The sequence below is a fragment of the Notolabrus celidotus genome, chromosome 21 (assembly GCF_009762535.1).
Source record: "Notolabrus celidotus isolate fNotCel1 chromosome 21, fNotCel1.pri, whole genome shotgun sequence".
In the NCBI taxonomy this organism is placed as follows: domain Eukaryota; kingdom Metazoa; phylum Chordata; class Actinopteri; order Labriformes; family Labridae; genus Notolabrus; species Notolabrus celidotus.
The window spans coordinates 24,584,296-24,611,696 of NC_048292.1; the positions used below are offsets into that span (position 1 = coordinate 24,584,296).

A 27,401-nucleotide genomic window follows, 5' to 3' on the forward strand; every position below is an offset into this window, starting at 1 on the left:
AGCTACTCAGAAATCCTAACTAACAGCCTTGTAAGAACTAGCTAGCAGTTGTGATCCTGCAGACTAGATCACAGGCGATCCAAAGGAGAGTGTGCAGCAGCACATCATCTCAGCCAGACTCTAATCCAATCAAAAGCAGAGGGGAGGAGCAAAATGACAAATTTAGAGGTGCCAAATGTCGGACTTAACTAACTTCACCTGCTGGGAGGCTCTGCAGGCAGCTGTCAGTCTGCACACACACACACACACACACACACACACACACACACACACACACACACACACACACACACACACACACACACACACACACACACACACACACACACACACACACTGGGATGTGTGTGAGCTGTGAAGCCATTGACAAAGTTTTGCACGGTGTAAGGCTGAAAGAGGTTTAGTGAGAATTAGCTAACCCTGACTGGGTTATATAAGCTCATCAGTCCAATGAAGAGGAGCACGTGCGCACACTAACACACACACTAACACACACTAACACACACTAACACACACTAACACACACTAACACACACTAACACACACTAACACACACATGCATAATTACATCCAGATCAATCAGACGTGTTCAGCCGTAGCATCATATGTAACCATATGTTTCTGTGATTTTGGTCATTTTAATGAGACTTCTACATAAACTCTTCATTTTTCATGATCCACTTGCTTCTTCAGCTGTTATAGACCTCTATTCTTTCTATTTTCATTTCCACTGGAGATCTGACAGATCATCTTCTGAATCATCACCTCACTTTTGCCGGCAGCTTTTTAAAAGTTGAATAAGAAGTGAAGAGTTAAGTTTCATTATACAAACAAGAGGAAATCTGTTTGGTTATCTGATTACGAATGCTGCTTACATTTAGTTCTCATATTTCACTCATTCAAGTGCTCTGGTTCTCAGGGTTTTGAATGCACAACCTTCATATAACTCTAGATATGTGAAAGAGGTAGTTTCACTTCTTCCTGCTGTCTGGCAGGAAAGCCAGTCCTGGAAAACCTGTCCTGGGTCTGCAGACTCTCGGGGGTCCCGGAGGTTTCAAATGTATTCTATAGCAATGAGTTTAGAATGATAATGTATATCAATTTTGAGTGTGCACTTTGGAGGAAAATGACATGAGTCTGAAACCAAAACAGCAATATTATCTTGTCATGAAGTCCCATCATTAAGAATGTCGAAAGAAAAATGATCAAGTGTTTATGGTGCTTTTTAATACTATTATGTGCTAGAGTTAGCTCGGAGGAACTTAGTAATGCAACTTCTATCATGTGTCAGTCAGAACAGAGGGTGGCAGCAGTGAGTGATACTATCATTCAGAGTACAGGGAGGAAGTTCCAGCAGTTCCAGCAGGTTGCTACCATGGTATACTGTATGGGTGCTTCAGGGGATTTCAGGCATCGTGAAAAAATATCGTAGTGAGCCCAACAACTGCTCCACTGCAGTCAGCTTCATGTTTTTTAATGTGATGGGCCCTCTGAATCTTCCTAACTTTTCTCCTCCCTACAGCACCCTGCATTCTGGAAACACCTGAAACTAAAACTAGTGAGCTCACTCATGTCAAGCTTCTGGCTGTCAGGTTGCTTTTGGCTGTGCCTAGTGGCAAACTTTCCCTTTGTGTTTCAAGTGCACTTATCAGGGGCGCTGATATATCTTATATATATATCTCTGACATTACTTTATGTTGATTTTTTCCTGAAAGTCTTGTCATGTCTGTTCCCTCCCAAGTTGATCAGCTGATGAGATTAACTCGTGGTTGTTGCCTGTGTTTTATCAGTGAGTATTCAAGGTTTTTGTTCATTGTTCATTTTGCTCATTTTGTTTCTCAGCTTTTCATATTTTGACTGACCCAGCCAGGTACATGCATGCAGTAATGTTGTAACAATTTATGAGTACTCTAAATAAAATCTGTTCCTGTTTCCTTTTTCAGCTAGGAGCAAATTTCCCAAATTTGTTTTCTTTTTATTTCGTTTTGACACATTTCCACTTTGGGAGAGTTGTCTTTACAGGCATTACTACAAGGGCTTTTCTGTCTTCTGTCTTGGCCTGCAAGAACTCCAAACTGATCACATAACATGAACTTAGGCCACACTGTATTGCCCTGCTCTTTCCTGCATTGATTATTACTGACTCTTAATGCCCAACATACAATGCCCAACACCTACTGACCCATCACGAGCCCTTTTTGTGAAGCACTGAGGAACAATGCTTGAAAAGGTGCTGTAAAATAGGTTGTTTTCATTTCACTTGGCTATGGTTGGACTTATTGTGAAATGTTGCCTGTAAAATGTAAAAAATATGGCTCTTCAGTCTATCTGCCTTTAACCCTTTAGTCAGAGTACTAAACAGCACAAAGGATATTAAGGCTGATGATACGGTTTGCTTTTGGAGGCCAAATGGAGTTCCATTGTTTTTTATTTAAAAACTCCTTAGTGGAGGTACTAGTTTAGCTTGGTTGTTAGATTGTGAAACTCAGAAACACAGCTCTCTGCCCCATGTCACAATCCGCTCTCTCTTCCCTTATTCCGACTCCATCCACTCTCCTGTCCTCTCAGGAAAGTTATGAAAAAGCCTATAAACAATCTTAAGAAAGGAAAACCCTTCTGCAGTTCTAAGAAGTAAAGTTGTGATAAACTGCAGATTATGTGTCTTTTTTTTTACTGCCTGAAATGAATACTATTTAAACCATTTGTAATATTTGTATATATCTTAAATTTGTAAATTCGAATTGTATCTTTATTTATCTATTTTATTTGTACTTATTTTATTTTACTTATTGAAAATTATTCTTGATTGTACTTATGTCTGGGTTACTGCATCAACTCAATTTCCCCCCTGGATCAATAAAGTAATATCTGATCTGATCTGATCTTATCTTATCTTATCTTATCTTATGACCCCCAGCTTCTCATCTTGCTGCAGTGATGCCCATATCTCCCTTTTCTGCCTCCTTCTGTTTCAGTCTACTTGAGCAGCACATTTGGCTAAATTACAGTCCATTAAAGATTCTTGGTAATTTACATTGTTAAAGATATAAATGTATTGAGCACCAATTATTGGAGCATTGGTTATTACTTTATTTATTTCTGTCTTTCTAGTTTCATAAATAGTCATTTCATTTATAAAAAAAATCCACAGAAAAAACAAGATTATTTGTATAGATTTGACTGACACCTGACTGAGTTTATTTGGGCGGGCTTATTTCCTCGAAATGCACCTGCTTGCAATGACCATGTAGATCCTCTAGAGGGCAGTACATCACAGCAGCATTGCAAGTTTCTATCTTGGTTTCAGGTTTTTAGTGTTACCTTTGAAGGCTCGGTAGTAAGTTCAGGATAGTAGTTGGATGGGAACTGATGGTGTTATATTATCATACTATACTTTTTAAAATATTATATTATTCTTATTATATTTTTTCATATCTAGTAACGACTCCCCTTTAACATTGGAAGTAATTTGCAATGCTTTGACTATAAAGGTTCTCAGTTGTTTGCAATGTTGTTTTCAAACGTTTGATTATGAAATGATTTATTTTATTTTATCTCATGTATACTTCCCCTCTTCATCATTTTTCACCTTATTCCAGTATTTTGTCCCTTAGCCCAAGTACTTTCATGAGTCATGTTTCATTCAGCATTACAACGGAAAAAAAAAAAAAACATGAACAAGCACACCCTCATCCTTGTGCAAACTTTACTCGCACCTGATTGGCCCATTCACAACCAGTGAGGGTGGGGCATGGTCGTGGTTAATTAGCATACCTATCCAGCCTAATAAATAGGCCAGCAGCCTCACCTGATGCCCCGAACAGCATCAGACACACAGAGAGGAGAGGGAGAGGGACTTCGGCTGAAGTGCATGGAACAGGGACCAGGCACAGTGCAAGTGAAGCACAGGTTTGGAAACGAAACTTCAGCCAAGTTCACTCACCTCTCAGAGGCACACTCAGGTCCGGTCACCGTCCACCGTCTGTGCGTAAAAGCGCACAGCCGAAACGACCATCTACTTCGCGCGCTGCTGGGAGACCTTCCTCCAGTCCTCGACGGTCAGTGGCGATCTGACACTTTCCCGTCGACCCGGTTCTGCTGAGTAGTGACCATTCCAATCCAGAGCTCCGGGTCCCCCATGAGGCTAGAGGCCGCAGCCAGGATGGATCTGATCAGGAAGCTGTGGAGGGCGAGGAAGCTGATTCTCGTGGTGCTCATCCCTCTGTCACTGCTTCCCTTACCGCTCATCCACCCCACCAGCGTGAGTACAAGAAGATAAAACCTTGTTATTATTTTCAGTTCGGAAAGAAGAACCCAGCACAAGACTTTTGTCATTTATAATCAGAATTTAGTCAAAATTTAATCTGGAATTTAGTTTCAAAAGAAAATGTATGACTTCAAAATTGCAAATTGAATAACCGTCCATAAAAAGTCCATAATCATATATAAACATAGAAAAACATTTTTTTTAAAGCTAGGAGATTTTATCATTTTGTACAACAATCTCAAAAGTGAAGCTACTCCCCGAGTAACAAAGTTTTATAGGACCATTTAAATTTCTTCAAAGGAAGCTTACCATAAAGGGATACCACAGAAAAAGCTACAAGTACAACATACCATAACTCAGAAAATAAACGTTGTTTTTTATTGAAGCTCAGAAAAATGTTACATTTATTTGCATCGACATCATCTTGGTTAAATAGGTACCTTAAAGAAATCCGCAGCAACAGGAGAGAAAAAACGCATCCAGATGATGTCTTCTTGTTCTTCCTTGTCGCTTCCAATAGCTTTCCTGATAGGATTTGTTGTGTTTGTGTTTATGTTAACGTGTGTGTCTGTGTGTGTGAGAGAGAATCAATCAAAAGGCTGACTGTCCTCTGTTCTGATGAGTGCTTGTCCCGGTCATCAGCTGAGCCGTGTGTGTGGAGAGGAGATGTCGCGACATGTTGATGAGATGGAGATCAGTCAGAGGGAGAGAGAGGGAGTGAGAGACTTGATACTCACAGGCTCATGTTCAGATTTAGTGTTTTCTGTGAGAGGCTTTCAGATGGAGGAGAAATCTGTCTCATTCCGTTTGTTCAGTTTATTTTTAAGTCACAGATATGTGAAATAAAACAAGAAATAGAGATATGAACCTGAGCAAGACTTGTTGCTCGACAAAAGTCTTATTCTTGATGCATTCTGCTTTAACTCGAAACATTATTCTGACTCCAGTCAAAATGTTGTGGTACATGTTTTATGCTCGTCTCTTATGTCAGACCTCCTGATTCAGAGGAGTTGTGTTTGGGATTTTGGAATTAAGTCAGGATCATGTTCCTCAAGGCTCAGACCTGTGAGATTTGTCTGGTTTAATGTCAGCAATGAGTTTAAACTCCCTCGATTGTCAGCATGTTCACAGACAAAGTAACATCCTGTGGGATGAGCTTGCTGCTGTGTCATATCTTGAGGAAAGCTGTGTTAGGATTAGCTTTGCTGGCTCAAGCCAATGCGAGATATGAGGATGAGCAGCAAACTGAATTCAAGCTTCAAAATGCTCCTTCAGAGTCTATGTAGTTCAAATGGTCCACACCGTCTACAGGTTGTGTCCGCCTCAGTGCTGCAGACATAGAGCCACAGCACTCCTCTACTATCTTTGTAGAACTCAAAGGATATTCAACAACTTTAACAGCGGTCCTGAAAGCATGTTTAGAATCCTTATCCACTCCTGGCATAGCATTCAAATGTGACATCCCCAAACATAAAGTTCATTATCAGCTTTATAGTTACTGTTTTTCAATTTTTTTATATCTTAATTCAAAATACAATTATCAATTTTCTTGTGCATCACAAAAAGAGCAAACACCATTGGCCACACTTCACATAAACCTGTAACTTCACAGCCAACTACTGTGTTTTGAATTGAACTGTCCATAGTATATGACATTATGTCTTATTTACAGTAACTCACTTTGTTCGCACATTAACAATCGTGCCACTGCAGTAATATGAGGTCTGTGTTCTGCCCATATAATGATTCTGTTACAAGAATCCATCATACATGATTTATTCATATGTAATACAGAGTGAGAAAGGGCTCAAAATTGTTGAATTGAAAAATAAGTTTGAACCATGATAAACACTCAAACCTTCTGACAGGTCCCAGTATTCAATGTCTTCAACATGGGATATAAAAAGGACAAAATTGCAAGTGTCCAGAGATCTGCATGCATTGAGTTTTTTCTTTAGTATACACGCTTGGTGTCTCCACAAGATATGTATCGATGTCTTGAAACAGTAACTCTGGTGATTTAGACGGATCCTTGAACCTCAGAGAGAGCTTTTCTCTTTCAAAGCTGTCTCTTGTTTTCTTGCGATGCCTGTCCCTATATTGATATTTAAAATACTTAAAAATCAATGATAAACACACAGCAGATAATGCAACAATACACGTTGGAAATGATCATACACTGTAGCATAGTGACGGTGACACACACACACACACACACACACACACACACACACACACACACACACAAACACACACACACGTGTTGATTTTGTCTGAACAAACTGAAATAAGCAGAAACATGTGAGAGGTGTGTTGTGGTAGATATTCTAATAAGTACATGTTCAGTCACATGTTCACTGACGCATCATGAATATTAACTTAATTCTTTCTTTCCTAACCCCATCTCAGACAACAATGGTACAGGTTGTGACAGGTGTGTGTAATGTGTTATAAATGAGCTCCTCTGTGTCTTAGCTGTTTGTGTTTCTTGTAACATCGTTAATTTTCAAATGATCTGTTATGTGAGCCTTCAGCCAATCACATTGTGTCCCAGGAGCCTTGCTGTTATGTCAGGACCGGTGGGTGTTTGGCGAGAGTAGGCGGCGCAGGATGAGGCCAAGAAAGAACACAAGTACCAAAACTTCACTACAAAGAAAGAGAAAGAAACAATCCAGGCAATTAAGTTATGTAATCAACCAACCACCACGCTGGATTTTGGCCCCCCTGCAGCTTCCTTACGACACCAGGGACCCCAGACTGTGTCAAGAATGTGGCGGGTTCAGAGTGTGTGTGTGTGTGTGTGTGTCAGAATGTGTATGTGTGTATGTTTGGAGTGGTACTGTGTCCAGCTGCAGAGAGACAGAACATCCGTTGGATGCAGTCAGGCCAGGTCAGAGAAAGCAGGAGAGAGACTAGTTAGAAATTCAACGCCAATGGAAGATGTGCACAGTGCTCATTAATGGCATGTTTACGCCGTTTTTGCATTCTTATGAGGAGATTGAAATTTGTCTAGTCAAACTGTAGAATGGAAGTGAGTTCAGAAATAAGTAAACATTAATACAAGATAGGACTGAACACTAACACTCATCATGCAAATATTTTACCTGTTTGATGGAGCCCTGGAAACATGAGCCAGGCATACGATAGGATAGGATAGGATAGGATAGGATAGAATGCACTTCGTTGTCTCTGTCTGACAATTTATCTTGTAATTGAAGAAAACATGTCCTTTTCCATAGGAGATAAATCATCATGACTTTGTTGTACCCTTTGGCTTTTCCTCTTGTGTGACCATCAATTTGTACAAAGATTCATCTTCCCAATAATCAGAATCTCATTCATGGTCACATGCATTTATATGGAGTATTATCATTAGGGCACATCTTCAGTTTATGAAAGAGATTTGACCAAATATTGGTAAAACTACAATAATATTCTCATTTGGTGCTAATAAGAAAATCTTAGCATGCTAGAACTTTTAACTAAAGTGAGCATTTTAACATTTTTCACAAGCATCAGCATGTTGGCATTGTCAGTGTGAGCATGTAAGCTTGGTAATGCAAACTATTTTAACGATGCTAATATTTTTTATCTCTTATTATTTTGAGGCTTTCTTTATTTCTCATGTCTGTTGGTGTTGTGTTGGTATGTACATTTATCCATCTCAATAGGAACAATTGTTTGTGTTTTAGTGATGTGTTTTTAGACGTACCATCTGTTACTGTCATGGGAATGTAAATCTATTTAAAGAGCCACATTATGTAAATGCAAGGCAAGGTAACGTCCTCTGAAGTGGCTGAATAAGGTTTGTGTGTGTGTGTTATCTAACTGTTTAAAAGTCTTTTCAGCTCTCTGCTGATTGGGTCACTGAATACAGGTCTTGCCTAAATCAAGCATCCTTAAGTCACTGTGTGTTTTTCTGATACCATTCACCCACATTTCCTAAGCTGAACACAGATAACAGAGGGTGATGAGACAATCAATGAGCTTCTGTTACGTATTGAGGCAGAAATCGGCTTGTCAGCTGACAAACACTCTGCGTTTGAGGACTAACCTCTCACATGGATGGAGTATTCAGGTCATGGAGATAGATGAGATACTCATGTTGACAAGAAAAACCCTGAAAGTATATCTGGGTCCATCAGGAAGGAGCACTGAAGAATATGGTGCTTGTTTCTACTGACAGCTATCAGATGTTATCCTCTAATTGACTGCTCTTCACTGTACCTTGAGTTTTTATAGATCTGAGGAAAACTACCTTTTCCTGTGATGCACCTTGGGCATGGAATAATCCCTAAAAAGTGCTCAAATTAGTCACGCTTATCTCCTACCAAATAAGACAGTCTGATTAAGAATGTATAGTCACAGAGGTGTGTGATAGTTTTTCATTAAGGCCTGTTATTGTAAAATTAAAATATAAAATAATAAGCAGTAGTGTAAAATAAAAAAATATCCCTTATTCTCAACTGAATAATTAGTCCTCAACATTGTTAAGTATTATTGCGTACGTAACACACAACATGAAAGCTAAAAGTGTCAAAAGGAAAGTCAAAGGGATAGAATAACCACAAGACATGTTTACTTTTTCCTGTTTTTATAAACCTCTGGCAGATTTCTTTGTTTATAGCTTTAAATTGAATCTCTTTGTTGGTCTTTTAATATTTATTTGGAGGCATTTTTCACCTTTATTCAAAGATAAGACAGTGAATAGAGCAGGAAACTGGGTAAAGACAGTGAGGAAAGACATGCAGCTTAAGGCCACGGGTCGCAATCAAACCTGGGCTGCCCGCTTGGAGGACTATAGCCTCTGTACACGGGGCGTGTGATTTAACTGCTAAGCTAAACCTGCTACATACTCCCATTTCTACGCACTGTACCGTTAAGGCATCCTCAGAATCATCTTTATGCAATGATAGCAACAGGGAAAATTATAACTGAGAAATATTTACCTTCTAGCTTTTAGTATTATATAGAATGCAGCTTTTGTTTCAATGACGTGTATTTATCTGAAAATAACATACACCACCCAGCCAATCAGAATCTGCAAAGCCATCATTTTATGTAGGGTTTGCCAGTTTTGCATGAGGGGCCTTTGTGCAGTGTATAAAGTTGTGTGTATGCATATGGATTTTCGACATTCTGCACATTCTTCTTCTCCTCAGTGATACTGAAATGAGTCATATTAAGAGTAGGTTCAGGTTTCATGAGCATGAGATGACGAGGGAAGACATGACTGTTCCAGAGAGCTTAAACCTCTAAACCTAACAGTGTTGATGAAGAGCAGCCTGCTGAGGAACAGTCACACACAAACACTGTCCATTTCACCTCAGGCAATCCAACATCACATTCTTGCACTGCTTCAGAAATCAGGTGAACTTTTGCCTAGATTTTTTTTCTTAAAAATCCCTAATTTTCCTCGCCTGTAAGAGCAGCTGTTAACTCTTCATCATCCACTATTCTCCTTTAAAACATTAGATTTTCTCTCTTTTGTACAAACGTGTGTTTTTCCTAAATGAAATGAAAACATGTTGGATTGATTGAGGACAACTCTGACCTGCAGGTTCACTCTTAAACAAATCATTACTGGTTATGTAACTGGTCAACCTGCTTATTTCCAACATGGAAACCCTCGTTAAAATCAGGTCCGTCACAAAGCAAACACTGCATTTCCTCCATTGGAATACCTGCAGGTATTGAATTATTCTCATTGCCACGTCATAGTATCAGGTCTGGTTATCACAAAGGTGACATCAGCTGCTCTGTGGTTCCTGCCTTCTTGCTTACCCGGCACTTTGGCTCTGACTTGCAAAATATAAACAAGATAAAAGATCTCGAATTGATGTTTGAGGATCTGATTGAAGATGAGGTCTTTGAGCAGCAACTATCTTCAGATAAACAGGGACCAATAGTCAATGATCAGTTACTGCTGAATCAGACAACACTGATTATTTCAATCAATGCTTGTCTCTTATTATCTGTCCATCTCTCACTTCCTTGATGCAACCTCTCCTTTCCTTTTTGCTATGCTCCATTTTATTCTTCCAATTTGCCCTTTTTCTGAGAGACAGTATTGCTACTACACTGTGGAAGGTTAATGGTGAGTTAAAATCCATTTAACTGATGACGTACAAGTTCAGCTTTAAAAGGGTTTGCCTTTTTTTCAACTATTTGTAACTAGTCACTCCATATACTGTATTCTCATTTAGGATTCTAGGAATTCACGCTCTCTAGTCTACATGACCCGGATGCTACATGAATTATGGTCCTCTACTAAATAGCAGAAAACCGTCCCTGACTGTTTCTATGTTAAGAAAATGTTCTTGCAGCAGTACTGCTTCCCTCGGTACTGACCATTCAGTCTCTTTGGAATTTCTCTGTGTGCTTGTTTTGATTTTATTCATGGCTATTTTGCAAATAAAACTTAACAACATTGGTAAAGATTTTTGACCATATATGGCATTATTCGAAAATTTGTCTAAAGGCTTTATATGAACTAAGAAAGAAATCACTGAGACAGTTTTGCCAACTGATACAAGTGTCTTGATAACACCCTTTCAAGGCTTCTTTCGGACTTTCAATTTCAGATTGCTTGCACATCCATTGTGTGAATGCAGAACAGTTAATTTATCCCCAGCATTATTTTCTCCTCCAAAAAAATTTGGTGGGAAAGTTGAAATCAGAGGACCCGTCCTTTTCTGAATTTGATTTATCGGTGAAGAAGTAGTGACATTGACGAGTGGAGGTGTTGTACAAGTTGAACTATTTTCAGTGCTTTGAGCGCAGTAGTGAAAAATAAATCTGATGGTGAGAGTGTTTTTGCACTTTGGACGCACTGAATGTTGAAGTGCATTACTTTTGCATGGAAAGCAGGCGCTGGCAGCACAAGAGAAAAAAGCTGTGGACACAGGCCCTTAATCCCATCATCAGGATCAGAGATTGTTTCCTGTTTCCTGAACTTGTTGTCATAGTTAACACAGACATGCTGATTACAACAACTGCTAGACAAATGGACTGAGATTGTGTGGATACCTGATAATAAATGGATGAACATCATTGACTGATCTGCAGTTTGTGTCGATGATGAGCTGATTGCTTTTCTGACACCTCATGTTCTCACTTTATGAATCTTGTATGTGTCCTGAGAGGATTGAAATACTTGTAACATTTTCTTTGGCATGAACTTCTTTAATTATGAACCCAAACACCTTGTTCTCTTCAGCTCAGCCTAATCCAACAACTGTGCCTACTGCCTGGAAATGCCTCTTTTTTCCTGCCAAGGTAAATCCACAGTGAGACTTCCAGAGAGAGGCACAGAATGTGGCTTTAGAGTGACCTATGAAACCATTTGGTGTAACAAATCAGATCAGGCTCTCCATTAACACTTTTATTCTGCAAGACCTCTATATGTTGAAGCTATTTAAGACAATAGGCTTTTGCCGCTCAATTGAAACAAAGAAAAAGGAAAAAAAAAACATATTAGATGAATTGTTATGGTATCAAGCACATGTATTTTTTCTCACACCATTATTTCTAATAGCTTTGATAATTTCCTGATTTCAGCCCTAGCTTTTCCTCCCATTGAACAAATGTTAGCATGCTAACACAAACAAACAAACAATGAGGTGTGACATTAAAAACATTATACCTTTTGACATCAGCATGTTAGCATTGTCATTTTCTTTTATTCTAACGAACATGTGTCATATATCTAAGAAAAGACTATTTCACGATGCTTTAATGCTAAATACCATTATAGCATCCAGGGTCAAAGCAGCCCTGACCTGATGAGGCATGGACCTCTGAAGGTGTACCTGAAAGTTGTGAAGTCGGGCTTCCATAGATCAAATTTAGTTTTACAGCACATCTTACAGATGTTTGATGAGATTGAGACAATAATTCTAGGGAGCTTGGAGGCCAAGTTGACACATTGAGCTTGTCATTGTGTTCCCCCAGACAACCTCCTTACACTGCTCTGTGGTCCAGTTTCAATACTCACATGCTCATCATAGGCAGTGTCAGCAGTGGACAGGGGTCATCATTGGCACTGATCTGCAGCACCATACATCAAAGTATGATGCACTGCATGACATTTTTCTATGAGAGCCAGAGTTCACTCTTTCAGCAGTTTGAGCTCTAGGAGCTTTTCTGTTGGTTTGGACCAATCGGGCCAGCCTTCGTACGCCATGCGCATCAGTATACCTTATCTACTCATCCAAACCATGGACCACTTTTGGAAAGTACTGCACACTGCAGACCAGGAATGCCACCAAAATGTGCAGTTGTGGACCTAGTGTTCCAGCTATCACAGTTGTTGACATCCTTATGCTGGCCCACTTTTCCTGCTTCCAACTCATCAACTTCTTATCATCAACAATAACAAATTTAATTCTTAAAAAGGATCCTAAAAGTGCATTTTTTTCAACTTATGTAACTCTACTTATATCACATCACTGCCTACAGGGTTGTGTTACGTAGACCTAGACTTGCAACAGTATACAAAAGCTTAGCAGGCTCAGATGTAAAACACAGCTGGGGACTCTCTAAAGCCCATGGTTTGAAAGTGAGGTCTGAACAGGTCTGGACGTGTTTCATCCTGGAGCCCTGGTGCTAATTCTCCCCCCTCTGGGTTTATTAATTTGAGATTAACTGACCTGTTGCTGGCAAAATGTTACGCTGAATGTTCCTCTTACATAAAAGAACTACAAGTTCACACAGCATGCAGCAGGGGTGAAAACTGTAATAATATTAAATAAAAAACACTGCTTCACCTCTTTATTACATAATAATGTACCTTTAAAGTTGTTGCAGGGTCATAAAAGTTGCTGTAGCATCATTTCTGACATGCCTTGTGTTAGGTAAATGGCCTTGGGAAATATTTAACTGCAACTTGAAGGTCAACTATAAAGACACATCCTTGAAATTGGGGTGTCAAATTTGTCAAATTGTCACAAGATCCCTCTTTAGATTTTAAGGCTGGAGAGTCTGTGACAAAGCCTGCTAACGTTGCAACAGAGCAATGTGAGTTACTGGTATGTCGATATTATATAACCATAACCAGATGAATGCCACATCAGTGTTTGTGTTTGTGTTTGTGTTTTGTGTGTGCAGCCCAGTTTGGCCCCCAGTATAAACCACACTCTCCATCCACTCCACAGGGCATGAACACCACAGTCATACGATAAAATCTCATGTTAATCAAATAATCAAATTGACATGCTCCAGATGTAACTTAAATAAATCATCTCTTACATCAACATGTGGTTAATTTTTTGGCTCATTTAGTCCCATCTGGCCCAAACAGCACTTATTGTAACTCCTTACCCTTACCTGGCTCCTGGCGTTTGGTTTACATCTGTTCTACACACCATGTGCTGCCACATTTGGCCAAGAAACCAAGTTTGGTTTCATGCCAAGTCTGGCCTCCAGAGCAATGACCGTAATCCAAGTCAGGCCTAGCTCATGACATCTGGGCCATGTCTGGACCAATCAAAACCTTCTGTATCCCAATTCAGGTCTGACTCATGATATCAAGGCCATGTCTGGGCCGTACAACACGGGCAAGAGTCATTTATGACCTTCAGGAGTCCATAACCTGAAGATAGTCTGAACCAAAAGTGGTGAAGATTTAATATCTGTGTATGTAAATAGTTCAACATGAGTTAAATGTGTATCTGTTGTCTCATTAAAAAGATGGAACATTTATAATGGCCCTGAAGCAGTCTGTTAAATATGAAGCTTCAACAAGGGGACAGTTAACTTAGTGTAGCACTTTAAAGCTGTAAGCAGGTTGCTTCACCCTGACCAAAGTTAAAAAAATCAGCTCATAGCCAAGTTAAAACCAGAGCTTACACATAAAATGTTAATTGGCAAGGTTTGGGGGTAACGGTTTGGAGTTTTTTCTCTTTTTTCTGTAAACCATTGGACAGAGCCATGCTAGCTCTTTTCCCCTGCCTACAGACTTCATATCGAGCTAGCCAACTATCTCACTGTTGTAGATTTAAAGATCACAGAAAACACTGTAACAAAGAAGATGTTTGAAATGTCTTAAAGTTTACGAAGTACATCCTGTGTTGCATCATGTCTGGTTTAACAAAGGTTTTTCCTGCTTACAGGAGGCATGCTGTGCATATGTGCTGATGGTGACCGCAGTCTACTGGGTGTCTGAGGCTGTTCCATTGGGTGCTGCTGCTCTGGTGCCGGCCTTCCTTTATCCGCTCTTTGGAGTACTCAAGTCCAGTGAGGTGAGTGTCATGAGGTCCAATAATATCCAATAGCTTTTGTTTTATATTTGACTCGTTTATCAAAAGCTTACAAAACTTTGAATGAGTAGATTGTATAAGACAATATTGAAGTCTCTGTGACCACATGCATTGGTTTCTGAAGAGGTGTGATGAAGCCCAGTGTTATAGGTTGCCATACTGGAAGTGCTCACCCAAATAGGTGCAGTTGAGACCATGAGCATTGCCACCTGGCAACAGCTGTAACTTGGCCATGTATCAGGGAGATCAGCCCCTGATTATGCCTAGTTATGCATCATTTTAGTCTTGAATCTTGAACCAGGCTGTAAACATGTTTAATCCCGATCTAAAAATGGGAATTTAAATACAAGCTCTAACAGGGTTTCCTTGGTTTTTGGAGCCAGCCTGAAGTGGAGCTGCAGTTTTTTAACTCTTCAAGGTTGGCTTCATGGTTCAACACCAGAGTTTGCTGCTTTCTCAAATGTAAATTATTGGCTGATTAGCTAGCTATGAGTTTGAATTTCATCTGCAGCAAATGTTAACCACAAACTCTGGCTTTCTACTTACTGCCGTTGGAGCAGAAATCTTGGGAAGCAGGATATACATCAGAATCACACCGTAAAAAACACAGTGTAACGTTTACAACAGTGTAAGGTGTAAACAGATGGTTGTATTGAACATGTGTGTAGTTCTCATCTTGAAAATGATTTCCCTCTTTGACCTCAGTTGTTTTTATTCATCCTGTTATGATTGCCGGTCCATCTGTGTGTCCTCAGGATTCACACTGGTCACTTAACGTAAACCTCATCACCCCTGCGCACTTGTGGAGTATTTCCTGCCACGGTTGTACTCAGCTCACCCGATATCTTATAGAAATCTTTTAAATAGGCAAGCAGGAAAAAGTGCAGGTACATTTTGTGTGAAAATTAAGGTTGATTAAGTTCACACATGTAGCCCACCCAAAAAAGTTCAGGAACTTTTCAATTATTTTATGAGTGTGTGACTAAAGCTTATGTGTCACAAGAGTTTGCACGCCGTGTATGAGTTTAATTGACAGTCTGGGTTCCTGAAGAGTTAATTTATTTTACAGTATGTAAAATGTTCTCACTTTAGAATGGAAGGAGTGAGGAAAACATCATTTAAGGTGAACCATGTAGAGCTTATCCAGAGGGACGTCTGTATATGCTCAGATATTTGGTTCTTAGAGCGTGTTATTGTAGCAGCAGTATGAGTCAGCTGATCAGATTGCTGTATATGCGGATATACAGTAAGTCCAGATCAGGAAGAAAATGGGTGAAAGGTCTTTCTGTGCTCTTTCATGAGTGCTTAAAGTAAGTGGGAGGTTTCTAAGATGTAGTTAAGTTTCCATCAAAGCTTTCCAATGAGGTGTTGCTTAATATACAGTGTAAACATGAGGCGCCATCGCTTATCGGCTTTGATTCTACGTCTACACCATTAACCCGGTACTCATCCTCATTATCCCTCTCTATGCTCCTTCATACACATTAAAACATGCTACACCAACAGATCCATCACTTTATCCAGCCTCATCACCACCGCCAGGTTTGCTGCTCCGCCCTTTAGAGATCTGATTGGTTTGATGGATGATGACAGCTGATCGTGTTAAGACTTTTTTTTTATGGTTGTAACATAATTTTCTGCTCCATTAATCTGCCCCCCCCCCTCCCTTCATCTTCACCTTTCTTATCAGCATTACATAAAAAGTGAGCTTTAAGCCCCATGTGACCAAATCGCATTGACAAACAGTGACAAAGCTGCCTGTTAACACTGCTGTAAGCCTCTTGTGATGGTGGTCCGTAAATATGCCAGCAGAGAGCTTTATGCAACATTTTCAGTCTGTCATGGTTCTCACAGTCTCCCATAACAACTGCTCCTTCCTACGTAAACGCATGTTACTGAATTACACCTATAGCATTACCTATATAAAATATACTGAATCACAGAACTCATTGAATATTTAGCTGTCTGGTGTTTCATTTGAATGCTTTTAATGAGAAATGTAATCTTATGTCACAGCACACGTTCACACACTTCATCATCAGCACTGCAGAAGAACTAATTTTAGCCCACAATTAATCTGGTTTAAGATTTCCATGCCATTTCCTAAAGCGTCTGAAGTTTCACAAGTTTTGCTTTAAAGGTTTTCAGCTCTCACAAATTTATTTAGAAAGTCCCTGAAACACTCTCACTGAGGCGGTGAGCTGAGCATCTACAAGAGGTAAGATGATCCCTGACACAGTCCTATTTTAATATCTTATTTAAAATATAGAAACATAAGTTTAACTGCTCTAAAGTGGAGGACATTGCAGCAGCTAATTAAACAAACTTAAATTTCCTCATTAGTTTCTTTTCCTAATAAACTATCTTCCTCGAAGCTGCTAGTATGGTAAATATTTTCTGTAAGAGTGTTAAATAGAATGCTGTTTTTTTTAGCATGCCATCAATCATCTGATCTGACACCTACCTCCCTGCACTGGTTACATATACTTGAAATTACAGTCTATACATTTTCGACCATGCTGACGAGTGTCCGTTAGTTTTTGTAGACCATAAAGAGACGCCAGTATTAATTTAAATGTGTTTAACAATTAATAAAAAAACTTGCCACGGGAGCTTTACAAAATAATTAATTAATTATGTTTGTATCTATATTATATATTATATTTAACACCATTATGTGTTTCATTGATGGATTGATTTAATACAATAACCAATGAAAGATTGTCAAATACTTAAAAAGTGGAGGAAGGAGTGCTTCCTTCCCGGACTTAAAAAAAAGTACATTTGGGGAGCTCTTTGGACAAAGACAGATAAACAGGATAAATTCCAAGGCAATACTCTCTTGAACAGTTCAAATGTCTTTGTTCTCATGGCATACACACTTCTACTCATTTCGGCATCAAGCCTTCATCAGGAAGTCAAACAGATGTTTGGAAACAATAGGCCCTTTTAAAGTGGTTCCACCATTAGGACAAATCTACGAGTTGTGGCCTGTGGCTGGTGTTTAGAAATAAAACCTCCAGCAGATGTTGTTAATCAGATCATTTAGGGATCATATATAGGCCCATGTACATAGATGTGTACAAATACATATTCTACATCTGTTTGCATTCATACCCAAAAACAACATATATACAAAGATAAAGATGTAAACGATGCACTGAGAAAACATCCATAACACTGGTATCAGGAAGTTCAACTGCTGTATAAAAACAAATGCAACATTTCCAAATAGAGAATACACTTGAACTGAGAAATGTGCTTTGATTGAAGTTTGTTCAAGTTAGCTTAATTTAGGGGTAGAGGTGACTTCCCCTGCAGTGGTTGATAGCTTAGCTTCCATGCAGGTTCTCTGATCAGTTTCTTAACAAAGGGGCTGACCTGACTAATGCATTTACTATTCAACAAGTACCTCACACAACCCCACTTGAAGAAAACAAGCTATCCCTCAGAGGTGAGTTTACTCAGTTTGAGAGTTAATGAAGGTTTAATCTTTCTTTCCTTCATTATTTCTTTAACCAGGTAAGAGACTCATTGAGATTTAAAACCTCTTTTTCAAGAGTGACCTGGCCAAGACTGCAGCACAAAATAGGTTACAACACACAAGCACACAAAACAACACAAATAGAATACGGTCACAGTTTCACATGGTTACATGATTACACAGTGCAAGCACAGGATCCAATGGAGCTTGTTTCTCTGTCTTTTATGAGTGACTTGAATTCCCCCAGAGTTACAAGATGTGTCAGTTTCAAGTCCTTCTGCACATCATTCCAGGTAAACGGGGCTGAAAATTTAAAAGCCTTTTTGCCCAGTTTAGTTCTGACTCTCGGACCTGCAACTGCATGATGTCCTGAGAGCGCAGGCTCCATTGTCAGACATGGACAATGGTTCATCATAGATGAGTTTTGTCAATGGAGATGTCATTTCAGCATAATTTGGGATCCAGCTTCTGCAAAAGTTAGTCATTCCTAAGAAGGACATCATTTGTTTCTTTGTAAGTGGTTTTGGTGCTTGTAAAATAGTTGTTTTTCTTGCTTCATCAACTGTCTTTCCCTCTGCAGTTATATTATGTCCCAGATACTTGACTGCTGTTTGCCACAACTGTAGTTTAGCTTTATTTACTTTATAACCTTGTGTAGCTAGAAAAGTCAATAAGGCTAAAGTGTCCTGTTTACATTGTTCTTCTGTTTCTGAAGCTAGTAAAATGTCATCTACGTATAGAAGAATTTGACTTCCTTTTAGGGGTTCAAATTGAGACAAGTTAGATCTCATGCATTGAGAAAATATTGTAGGTGATTCACAATATCCTTCAGCTAACCTAGTGAAAGTATATCTTTTTCCTTCAAAAGTAAATGCAAACCAAAATTGACTATCTGCATGTAATGGGATAGAAAAGAATGCATTACTGATATCAACTACTGAGAAGTATTTTGCTTTGGGTCAAAGATGGTTTAGGAGAGTTTGTGGGTCTGGTACACATGGAGCTCTCTGCATGACTGCATTATTTACTGCTTGTAAATCTTGTACCATTCTCCAGCCCGTAGACGGAGCTGCTTTTCTCACTGGAAACAGTGGAGTATTACACGGTGAGTCAGGGCAAGGTACTATTATTTTAGCTTGTTTTAATGCTTCCACTACTGGTTTTATGCCTTCTACAGCTTCTTTTTTCAATGGATATTGTCTCTGATAGGGTCGATATGTGGTGTTGGGAGTTATAATTACCGGCTGTACCCCTTTCATTAATCCTACGTCATGAGGGCCTTTTGACCAGAGAGTCTGTGGTAGGTTCTGTAAACATTGATCTTTTTCTTCAGTCAAAGCAAATGTAGGTCAAGCAGTCTCCTCATCTTCTGAAACAAGATGAGTGCCTGGAGTGATTCTTACTCTCCAGTTTACTGTCTGTCTGTAAATGTCTTCACAAGAGTTGTATTGGACATTTTCATCAACACTCTGCCAGCGGAGCTCCCTCTGCGTGGCTCTCGTAGCCATGGGTCCCATATCTCCCCATCTCCCTTTTGGGTCTTTTGAGAGGGAGACGTGCCTGCCATGGTGTTTCATAGAGAGACATTTGGTCTTTGGTTAGCCAGCAGGTGACAAAACTGTCACCTTGGCTGTTCCAGTATAGCGTTTGTGTTTGTAAGGTTAAATCCTGCAGTTTAGAAAGTTGTTCCTCATACTGTTTATCGGGACCTGGTGTCTTTTTAAAGTACATAGTACAGTGTAAGTCCTGTGCCTCGTGTACATCCGCACATGGGTGTGTCACTTTTAGTGCTAAGTCTATCAGACTCTGCGCTTCTTTCCCTACTGTGGTAGTCACTAGATCTAAGGTGTAGTAGTAGCTAGGCTGATCAGGTGAAAAGTTCACCTGGGTGTCTGTCATGCGTACTACCTCCATGCCGTGTTTACCTGGAGTGACTCCCAACCGTAGTTGGAACATTAAATCTCTTCCCAAAAGATTAAATGGACATTTTGGTGAAAACACCATCTCAGCTATCCCTCTTTTGCCTGTTTCTGGGTCAATCACTTCTGTAAATCATTCAAAATTAACTCAGAGTCACCCGAGTCAGTTCCTTCGTCAGACACTTCCCTTTCTCTCCTTCCCTTTTCTCGTGCTAGTCACATCTGTTCCGGCTTTTTCTCTGCATTGAATCTGCAATCTGGCTTTCTACAGTCCCTTGCCCAATGTCCTATCATTCCACAGTTAAACACTTGTTTTCCTCAGTCCCTTGGCTGTTGTGTTCATTATCTCTAGATCTGTGCCTTCCCTCTGACCTTCTCTGAAAACCTCCTCTGCCTTTTCCTCTGCCTGTGGTCAGGTAGTCCCTTTGCTGATTCTACAATGTCAGATTCATTCCATGGTCGGTATATTAGTATAGTCGGTTGTTGATTGGGCTGTCCTGCCAAAGGATTTGCTACTTCTATCATAGGATGTAAATCTATCTGTTCGTCGTCGTCACTGTCTTGGGTAGATACTAACTTCCTACCCCGTTTGGCTGTGGCTATTTTGGGTGACCACCCATATTTGGACGGAGGATTTGGACTTAAATTTCCCCATGTAGTTGCTAACCTACTTAAAGGAGAATTGTCTGCGGCCTGCGCTCCCTTTGATCTTGTGATAATGGGACGAGGTTTTACAGGCCCTGAGTTACCAGGATCTAAAGGTGCATCTGGATGCGCCCCTTGGGCTGCAGCACCCGTATGGTAGGGTGGGGGTCGAGCGTCAGGAGGAGGAAGGTTTCCTAAGTTTGGATAAATTTGAGGTGTTGGTTGGGTTTCGTTGTCTTCCTCTTTTTGTTGATATGCTAAGACTTCTGTTTGCAATCTCTTCCTTTCTTTAGCTTGTTCTATTCCAGATCGTCTTTTACGAGCTTCACTCAACCATTGTTCTGCAGCAGTGTAACCTTCTCTCTCTCGTTTTGATTCGCTTTTGCCTGCTCTGTGTTTTATTTTTAGCACCAGTGCTGCGCATGTTTCAACAGTCAGATCTCCTTCAAATTTGTAGTTTTTACGCCACTTTTTCATAAATTTGACTGAATTTGGGTTGGTGAATCTCAAATATTTTTCATCGCCTGTTTCACATTTATCATTATTTTTACAGTTTTCCCTACAACTTTGTAGACAATATACTTCAACATGGTGTCCCCCAAGGCTCGGTGCTTGGTCCCCTTCTGTTCATCCTGTACATGCTCCCCCTCGGTCACATCATACGCCACCATGGACTCCAATTTCACTGCTACACCGACGATACCCAGCTCTACATCTCAACAAAAACCATCACCCCTGCCATCATCTCCACTCTCACAAACTGCCTCACTGACCTCAAACATTGGATGAGCAAAAATTTCCTAAAACTCAACTGCAATAAATCTGAAATCATTCTAATCGGCCCCAAATCCCTCCTCCCCTCCACCCAGAACTTCTCACTTTGCATCAACAAACAACACAGTCACTCCCTCCCCAGTAGTCCGTAACCTCGGCATCATCCTCGACCCCACCCTCTCCTTCAAACCTCACATCAGAAACATCACCAAAGTATCCTTTTTTCATCTCCGCAACATTGCACGGCTCAGATCCTCTCTCTCCTCCTCTGCTGCAGAAACCCTCATCCACACCTTCATAACCTCCAGACTGGACTACTGCAACAGCATTCTCCACGGCCTCCCCTCCACCGACCTCAAAAAACTTCAATATGTCCAGAATTCAGCTGCCCGATTACTCACCCACTCCCGCTCCAGAGCCCACATCACACCCATCCTTCAGCACCTCCACTGGCCCCCCATTCAGCACCTGATCCATGTCTGCTCATCACCTACAAAGCCCTCAATAACCTCGCCCCCTCTTACCTGACCGACCTCCTCAAACGCCACTCCCCATCTCGCTGCCTCAGATCATCAGATGCCAACCTCCTGTCCCCTATCACCAAATCCAAGCACCGCACCTTGGGGGCAGAGCCTTTGCCATCACTTCCCCCACTCTCTGGAACTCTCTCCCTCCACAGAATGTACAGTTCTCATTGAACACATATCCAAAAGTACAGGCTTATATCCCCATCATAGCCCCTCCTTGCATCCTGCTGATTCGTTCACATGTATATGTTGAAAGATGTACATACAAAGGTTGGAGGATGAGGCCGCCGTACAAGGTGGTTCCATCCCCAGAGAAAAGAACATTGCTAGGGCATATATATATGGACATATGTGCATAGCATACATGATGACACGGGAACTTCTGGATACATCCCAAAATGTTGCAAGTAGACTGAGGCCTTTTAGGACCAGATGTGTCTTATCTGAGGTTGGAATCTGACCTCTGTACACTCCTGCTTGGAGTCTTACAGCCTCTTCACAGAGGAAAGAGAGCAGTCTATCTGAACAACATGTAACACACATAATGTATATAGAGAATCATAATGATAAGCAGCCCTGTTGCTTCTTCCTATCTCTGCAGATGATTGTAACTTAAATAGACTTTTGTTTGACATGTGCCTGCTTGGTATGTGTGTGTTTGTGTGTTTAGGTTGCTGCAGAGTACTGTAAAGACACAACCCTGCTACTGATGGGAGTCATCTGCCTGGCTGCCTCCATAGAGAAGTGGAACCTGCACAAACGCATCGCTCTGCGCATGGTGATGATCGCAGGAGCCAAGCCTGGCATGTAAGCAAAGCAAAGATCCTGTTCCAACATCCACAGTTCATTCAGCTGCTACATTTAAAGTGAGGACTAACCAAAGCGTCTCTCTCTTGTCCAGGTTGGTGCTGGGCTTCATGTGCTGCACAGTCTTTCTGTCCATGTGGCTCAGCAACACGTCCACCACAGCCATGGTGATGCCCATAGCTGAGGCGGTCCTGCAGCAGCTGATCTGCACCGGCCTGGCAGACACTGGGGATGACTCTGAAACTGTGGAGGCCCCTGAAGATGACGCCTGTACGTCTGGCTCCTAAAAGAACATGAAATTAGGCATATTTTAAAACTATGCTTGCACAAACATTCCCAAAAGACAGAGTACAGAGAGGAGAGATAGTTTATTGAACAACATGATGATACAACTATAGATACTTTAACAAACTGTTCTTCTTTTACTAATTATGATGAACTTTGTCTGCAGCTCTTTCAGAAAAAGAAGAGAACCTGGACAAAAACCAGTTAGAGCTGCTTTATCGCAATGACATGTAAGTATTCGTTATTATTTGTGCATAACAATAATTTTACTTGCTTTGATTGCAACTACAAGTGATCTCTTTCAAGTCTTCACAATCCTTCATACAGCTAACTTCAACTGCTGGCCTGGAGAGGCTGCAGAAAACCAACTTATTAAGACACACAAACCTCTTGTTTGACTGAAGCTGACAGCACACACTACCAGTCAAAAGTTTGGACACACCTTCTCATTCAGTGGTTTTCATTTATTTTAATTATTTTCAACATTGTAGATTAATACTGAAGACATCAAAACTATGAAATAATCTGGTTTTGCCATAATCTGGATTACAACAGTAGTCAAACAGGGCTATCCATTGTGTAGTAACCCTACCTCTGAACAACACAACTGATGGTCTCAAACACATTAAGAAGGCAAGTCATTCTACAAATGAACTCTTGACAAGGCTCGTGTTAATTAGAAACCATTCCAGGAGACCACTTCATGAAGCAGACTGAGAGAATACCAAGAGTTTGCAAAGCTGTCATGAAGGAAAAACGGGGCTACTTTACAGAATCTAAAATATAAAACATATTCTGCTTTGTTTAACACTTTTTTGTTCATTCAATAATTCCATATAATGTTCTTTCATAGTTTTGATGTCTTTGGTATTAATCTACAGTGTTTACAATAATTACATAAATACAAACCCTTGAATGAGAAGGTGTTTCCAAACTTTTGACTGGCAGTGTACTTCAAACAAACAAACAAAAAATTAAGAACCAAACAGCAATTCTGCAAAAGGTTTTGTTGATTAGTATTTAAACTGACTGGGAAGAGGAGCATCTAAAAAAATAATAATAATTCTGATGTTGCCAAGGGGTTTTGACCAATCATAATCAAGTATTTAACACAGCCGGGTGATTAGTAATAAAGCTGGGTATTGATTTCATCTCATATTTTGCTTTCATTCTCATGGTCTCCTCTCTTCTTCCTCTAGCAATGGCTCCACCAAACAGGAGCTCTCTACACTAAGTGAGGTAAGAGATGTTGAGTCTTTTTGGCAAAGTTAAACAAAAGTCAAATCAAATGAGGAATACTTCAAAAGCACTCAAACTGCAAGTGAAGTTTTTTTTGTTCTTGATTTCAGGAACAGACTGGGGAGGTAAATGGAGTGGGGCTGAGGGCAAACTATAACCAGGAGGTCATCAAACACACAAACGGACACCTGCCACAGGTAAGGACAGAGGACGATATGTTGGTCTTTGCTTTTTTATGGAGCATGTAATGCTTAACGCAGAGTTAGACATGGTTTGTTAGGACACAGTCTAGTACTCACAGCACCTTTAGAAGAAGATCACAGTCATATTTTATACAGTATTAGTTTGATAGGAAGGTCCTCTGAGTACTTTTGCAATATTAATACAGACTCATTACAGGATTCACATAGAAAGAGTGTGTTATCATTCCAGTTCAGAAATTCTCAATATTCATCAAACATCTGTGGATTGTTTTCCTCTAAAATTGTTAATATACTTTATACCAAGCTTCCTATTGCTCTCCTCACTCTCCAGATTGCAATCGAAATCCCAAATGTGAAGCGTGTGAAGGCCAGGAGAGACTCCCAGTATCCCACCAAGAGGGATCACATGATCTGTAAATGTCTGTCACTCAGCATCACATACGCAGCAACAATCGGCGGTCTCATCACCATCACCGGCACGTCAACCAACCTCATCTTTGCTGAGCAGTTTAACACGTAGGTACAAATGCACACACTCACCGGTGTAATGAGTCGGAAATGTATCATCGGTTAGAGTAGATGTAATTTAATGACGCTCAACCTCAACCACAGCTTACCTCGACCACAAGACATCTAATATTTGTTTCTGATCATCTGAACTGAACATCTACACTAACAATGGTGATGATGAGCATCTTGTGTTTTCTATCAAGTTATTCATTGCACTGCCATAAAAAAAACATCTGGCTTTTTAAGGAAACAAAGAACATTGCAGAGGCAGGGAAATTTGATATAAGTGTAATCTGTGTCAGTGTCTCACGGGGAGATACCGCAGGTCTTTTCTTCCTGCAGTGGTCAGACTCTATAATCAATAATATATATATATATGTGATTTTAAGATATGCTTATCTTTTACCTCTTTAATTTGAATTTGAATTTGAATTGCTAATAACTTTTTAATAATTGTTACTTTATAGGCTCTTGTTTGCTTTATATATTTCTTTTGCACTTTGTCTACTCTGGTACTGTAACACTTGAATTTCCCCATGTGGGACGAGTAAAGGAATCTCTTATCTTATCTTATCTAATGCTTGCAGGTAACAACATCAGCATGTTAATATAACAGCCTGGTGTGAAGCTTTCCTTAGCCAAAACCCCTCCCCCTTCCAAAAAGAAACACAGTCTCCATTTGAAAAGGGTCATCTTTCTTTCATCCCTTCTTTCAATGTTAGATCACTGTAGATCAAAACCCAGGCAGCAGCCCAGCTTCTGTAAAGCCAACTTCTTGATGATTTCAAAAAGAAGAAAGAAAGGAAGGAAAATTAAATGAAATTATTTTATTTCTTGATCCTTATCAAATGACCTTATGACACTCTGACATACTGTACTTCATCCAACCTGGAAAACATTGCTATGAATAATTTGATAAGAAGCTCTGTTTGAGCTCAACAGGTGCCCCCTGCACCTTTAATATCAGTCTGGATATTTTTTTTACTCTTTTAGGACCTATGAGGACTCTGTTCTATCAGTCATGCATGAGCTGTTAGCATCAGACAAAACCCTGGAACACTCAACATTGATATGTACACTACCAGTCAGAAGTTTGGACACACCCTCTTGTTCAGTGTTTTTTTTATTTATTTTAATTATTTCCAACATTGTAGATTAAAAACATATTCTGATTTGTTTAACAATTTTTTGTTCATTCAATAATTCCATATATGTTCTTTCATAGTTTTGATATCTTTGGTATTAATCTACAGTGTTTACAATAATTACAATAAATACAAACCCTTGAATGAGAAGGTGTTTCCAAACTTTTGACTGGTAGTGTATATAAAGACCAACTTTCTTTATATGCAGATGATATCTGTGTTTACATCTTCAACCTGCATGCACTTTCCTGCTCGTGACTCGGTTGGTATTTTTTTGTGGTGTCTTAGAATTTTCAATCAAATTAGACATGAGGGAATTATTTCCCTCCTACATTTGATAATATAACTCATATTCAATCATTGCCTTAATAAATGAAATGACAGCTTAATAACTCAGATACTCTTCTAAAATAGATACTGCAGAACAAATTTGGCAAACTATTTTGACTTGCAAACATAAATGTACCTGCTGCATAGTTTTACCAACATATAAATGCAAACATTGCCCCTTGTATAACTATGGACTAATTCGAACTGGGTTTATTGGTATTATCACTATTACAATTTATGAAAGCAGCTTTAAAATTGGACAGATATTTTTGTTCAGTGGTACTTAGACACCATCTAAACTCTGCAGCACATTTACAGCTTGATTGATTTCTTGGCTGCTGTGCTCGTCCGACTGAAGGGGCTCATGTTAACTCAGTGTCTGGGGGGCACTGGGGTCTGTGATCAAACTAATCAGCCTCTACAGTCCTGACAGAGCCGATTTCCTCTAGCCGCAGCACTAAGCCTTGCAGAATGGCCTCCTTCATGTTGCAGCTGGTTGTACAAAGGTCAGGTTTTGATTCTGTGAGTTTGAGTGCACGGTGCCTCTTCTTAAGCCCGAGCAGTGATTATGAAAATCCTTCAAATTATACCTTTAATTTTAAATTTTGAGTCAAATTTTACTAGAATGTCATATAGCTTGAGGTCGACCTCTGAGACATCGTTGGTGTCTGTGTGTTTATGTGTGTTTGTGTGTGTATGTATGTGTGTATGTATGTGTGTACAGGTCAGTCAGTTCAAGTTCTTGACTGCAACATGTCCTTACTAGTACAACAAGGCCAAGCAAACAACCTGACCCCCATTACACACACACATTTCACAGGCACACTTGACACTGTCACTGAGGTGAATGGTGAATGTTAGGCGTCTCAGGTTAACTCTGTTGTGATCATTGCAGATCTTGAACTAGATGCAGAAAGTACACCACTAAATGACACAAAGCTTAGTGCAATGCTTGTATTGTATGATGGATGGGTAAACGGACGGATAATAGGGACGACTAACTTTCC

At 39.9% G+C, this 27,401-nt stretch overlaps 2 protein-coding genes across 3 annotated transcripts in view; one reads left to right on the top strand and one right to left on the bottom strand.

Annotated features, from left to right (window-relative positions):
- Window positions 1–4,961, bottom strand: part of zgc:162331 (uncharacterized protein LOC793007 homolog) — a 51,831-nt gene extending 46,870 nt beyond the window's left edge. The window contains exons 1-2 of one of the 2 annotated variants that reach the window (XM_034673185.1): window positions 4,708–4,961; window positions 3,944–4,180 (exon numbers count right to left, since the gene is read on the bottom strand). The gene's annotated coding sequence lies outside the window, so the exon portion shown is untranslated. Of the gene's footprint in view, window positions 1–3,943; window positions 4,253–4,707 lie in introns of those variants that run through there. The other variant, XM_034673184.1, reaches the window with a different exon arrangement.
- Window positions 3,816–27,401, top strand: part of slc13a4 (solute carrier family 13 member 4) — a 31,568-nt gene continuing 7,982 nt past the window's right edge. Inside the window, exons 1-8 of the mRNA XM_034673183.1 lie at window positions 3,816–4,261; window positions 14,380–14,508; window positions 22,546–22,682; window positions 22,777–22,952; window positions 23,134–23,197; window positions 24,167–24,206; window positions 24,317–24,403; window positions 24,741–24,925. Of these exons, the coding sequence (XP_034529074.1) occupies window positions 4,139–4,261; window positions 14,380–14,508; window positions 22,546–22,682; window positions 22,777–22,952; window positions 23,134–23,197; window positions 24,167–24,206; window positions 24,317–24,403; window positions 24,741–24,925 (941 nt within the window). The 5' untranslated portion in view covers window positions 3,816–4,138. The remainder of the gene's footprint in view (window positions 4,262–14,379; window positions 14,509–22,545; window positions 22,683–22,776; window positions 22,953–23,133; window positions 23,198–24,166; window positions 24,207–24,316; window positions 24,404–24,740; window positions 24,926–27,401) is intronic.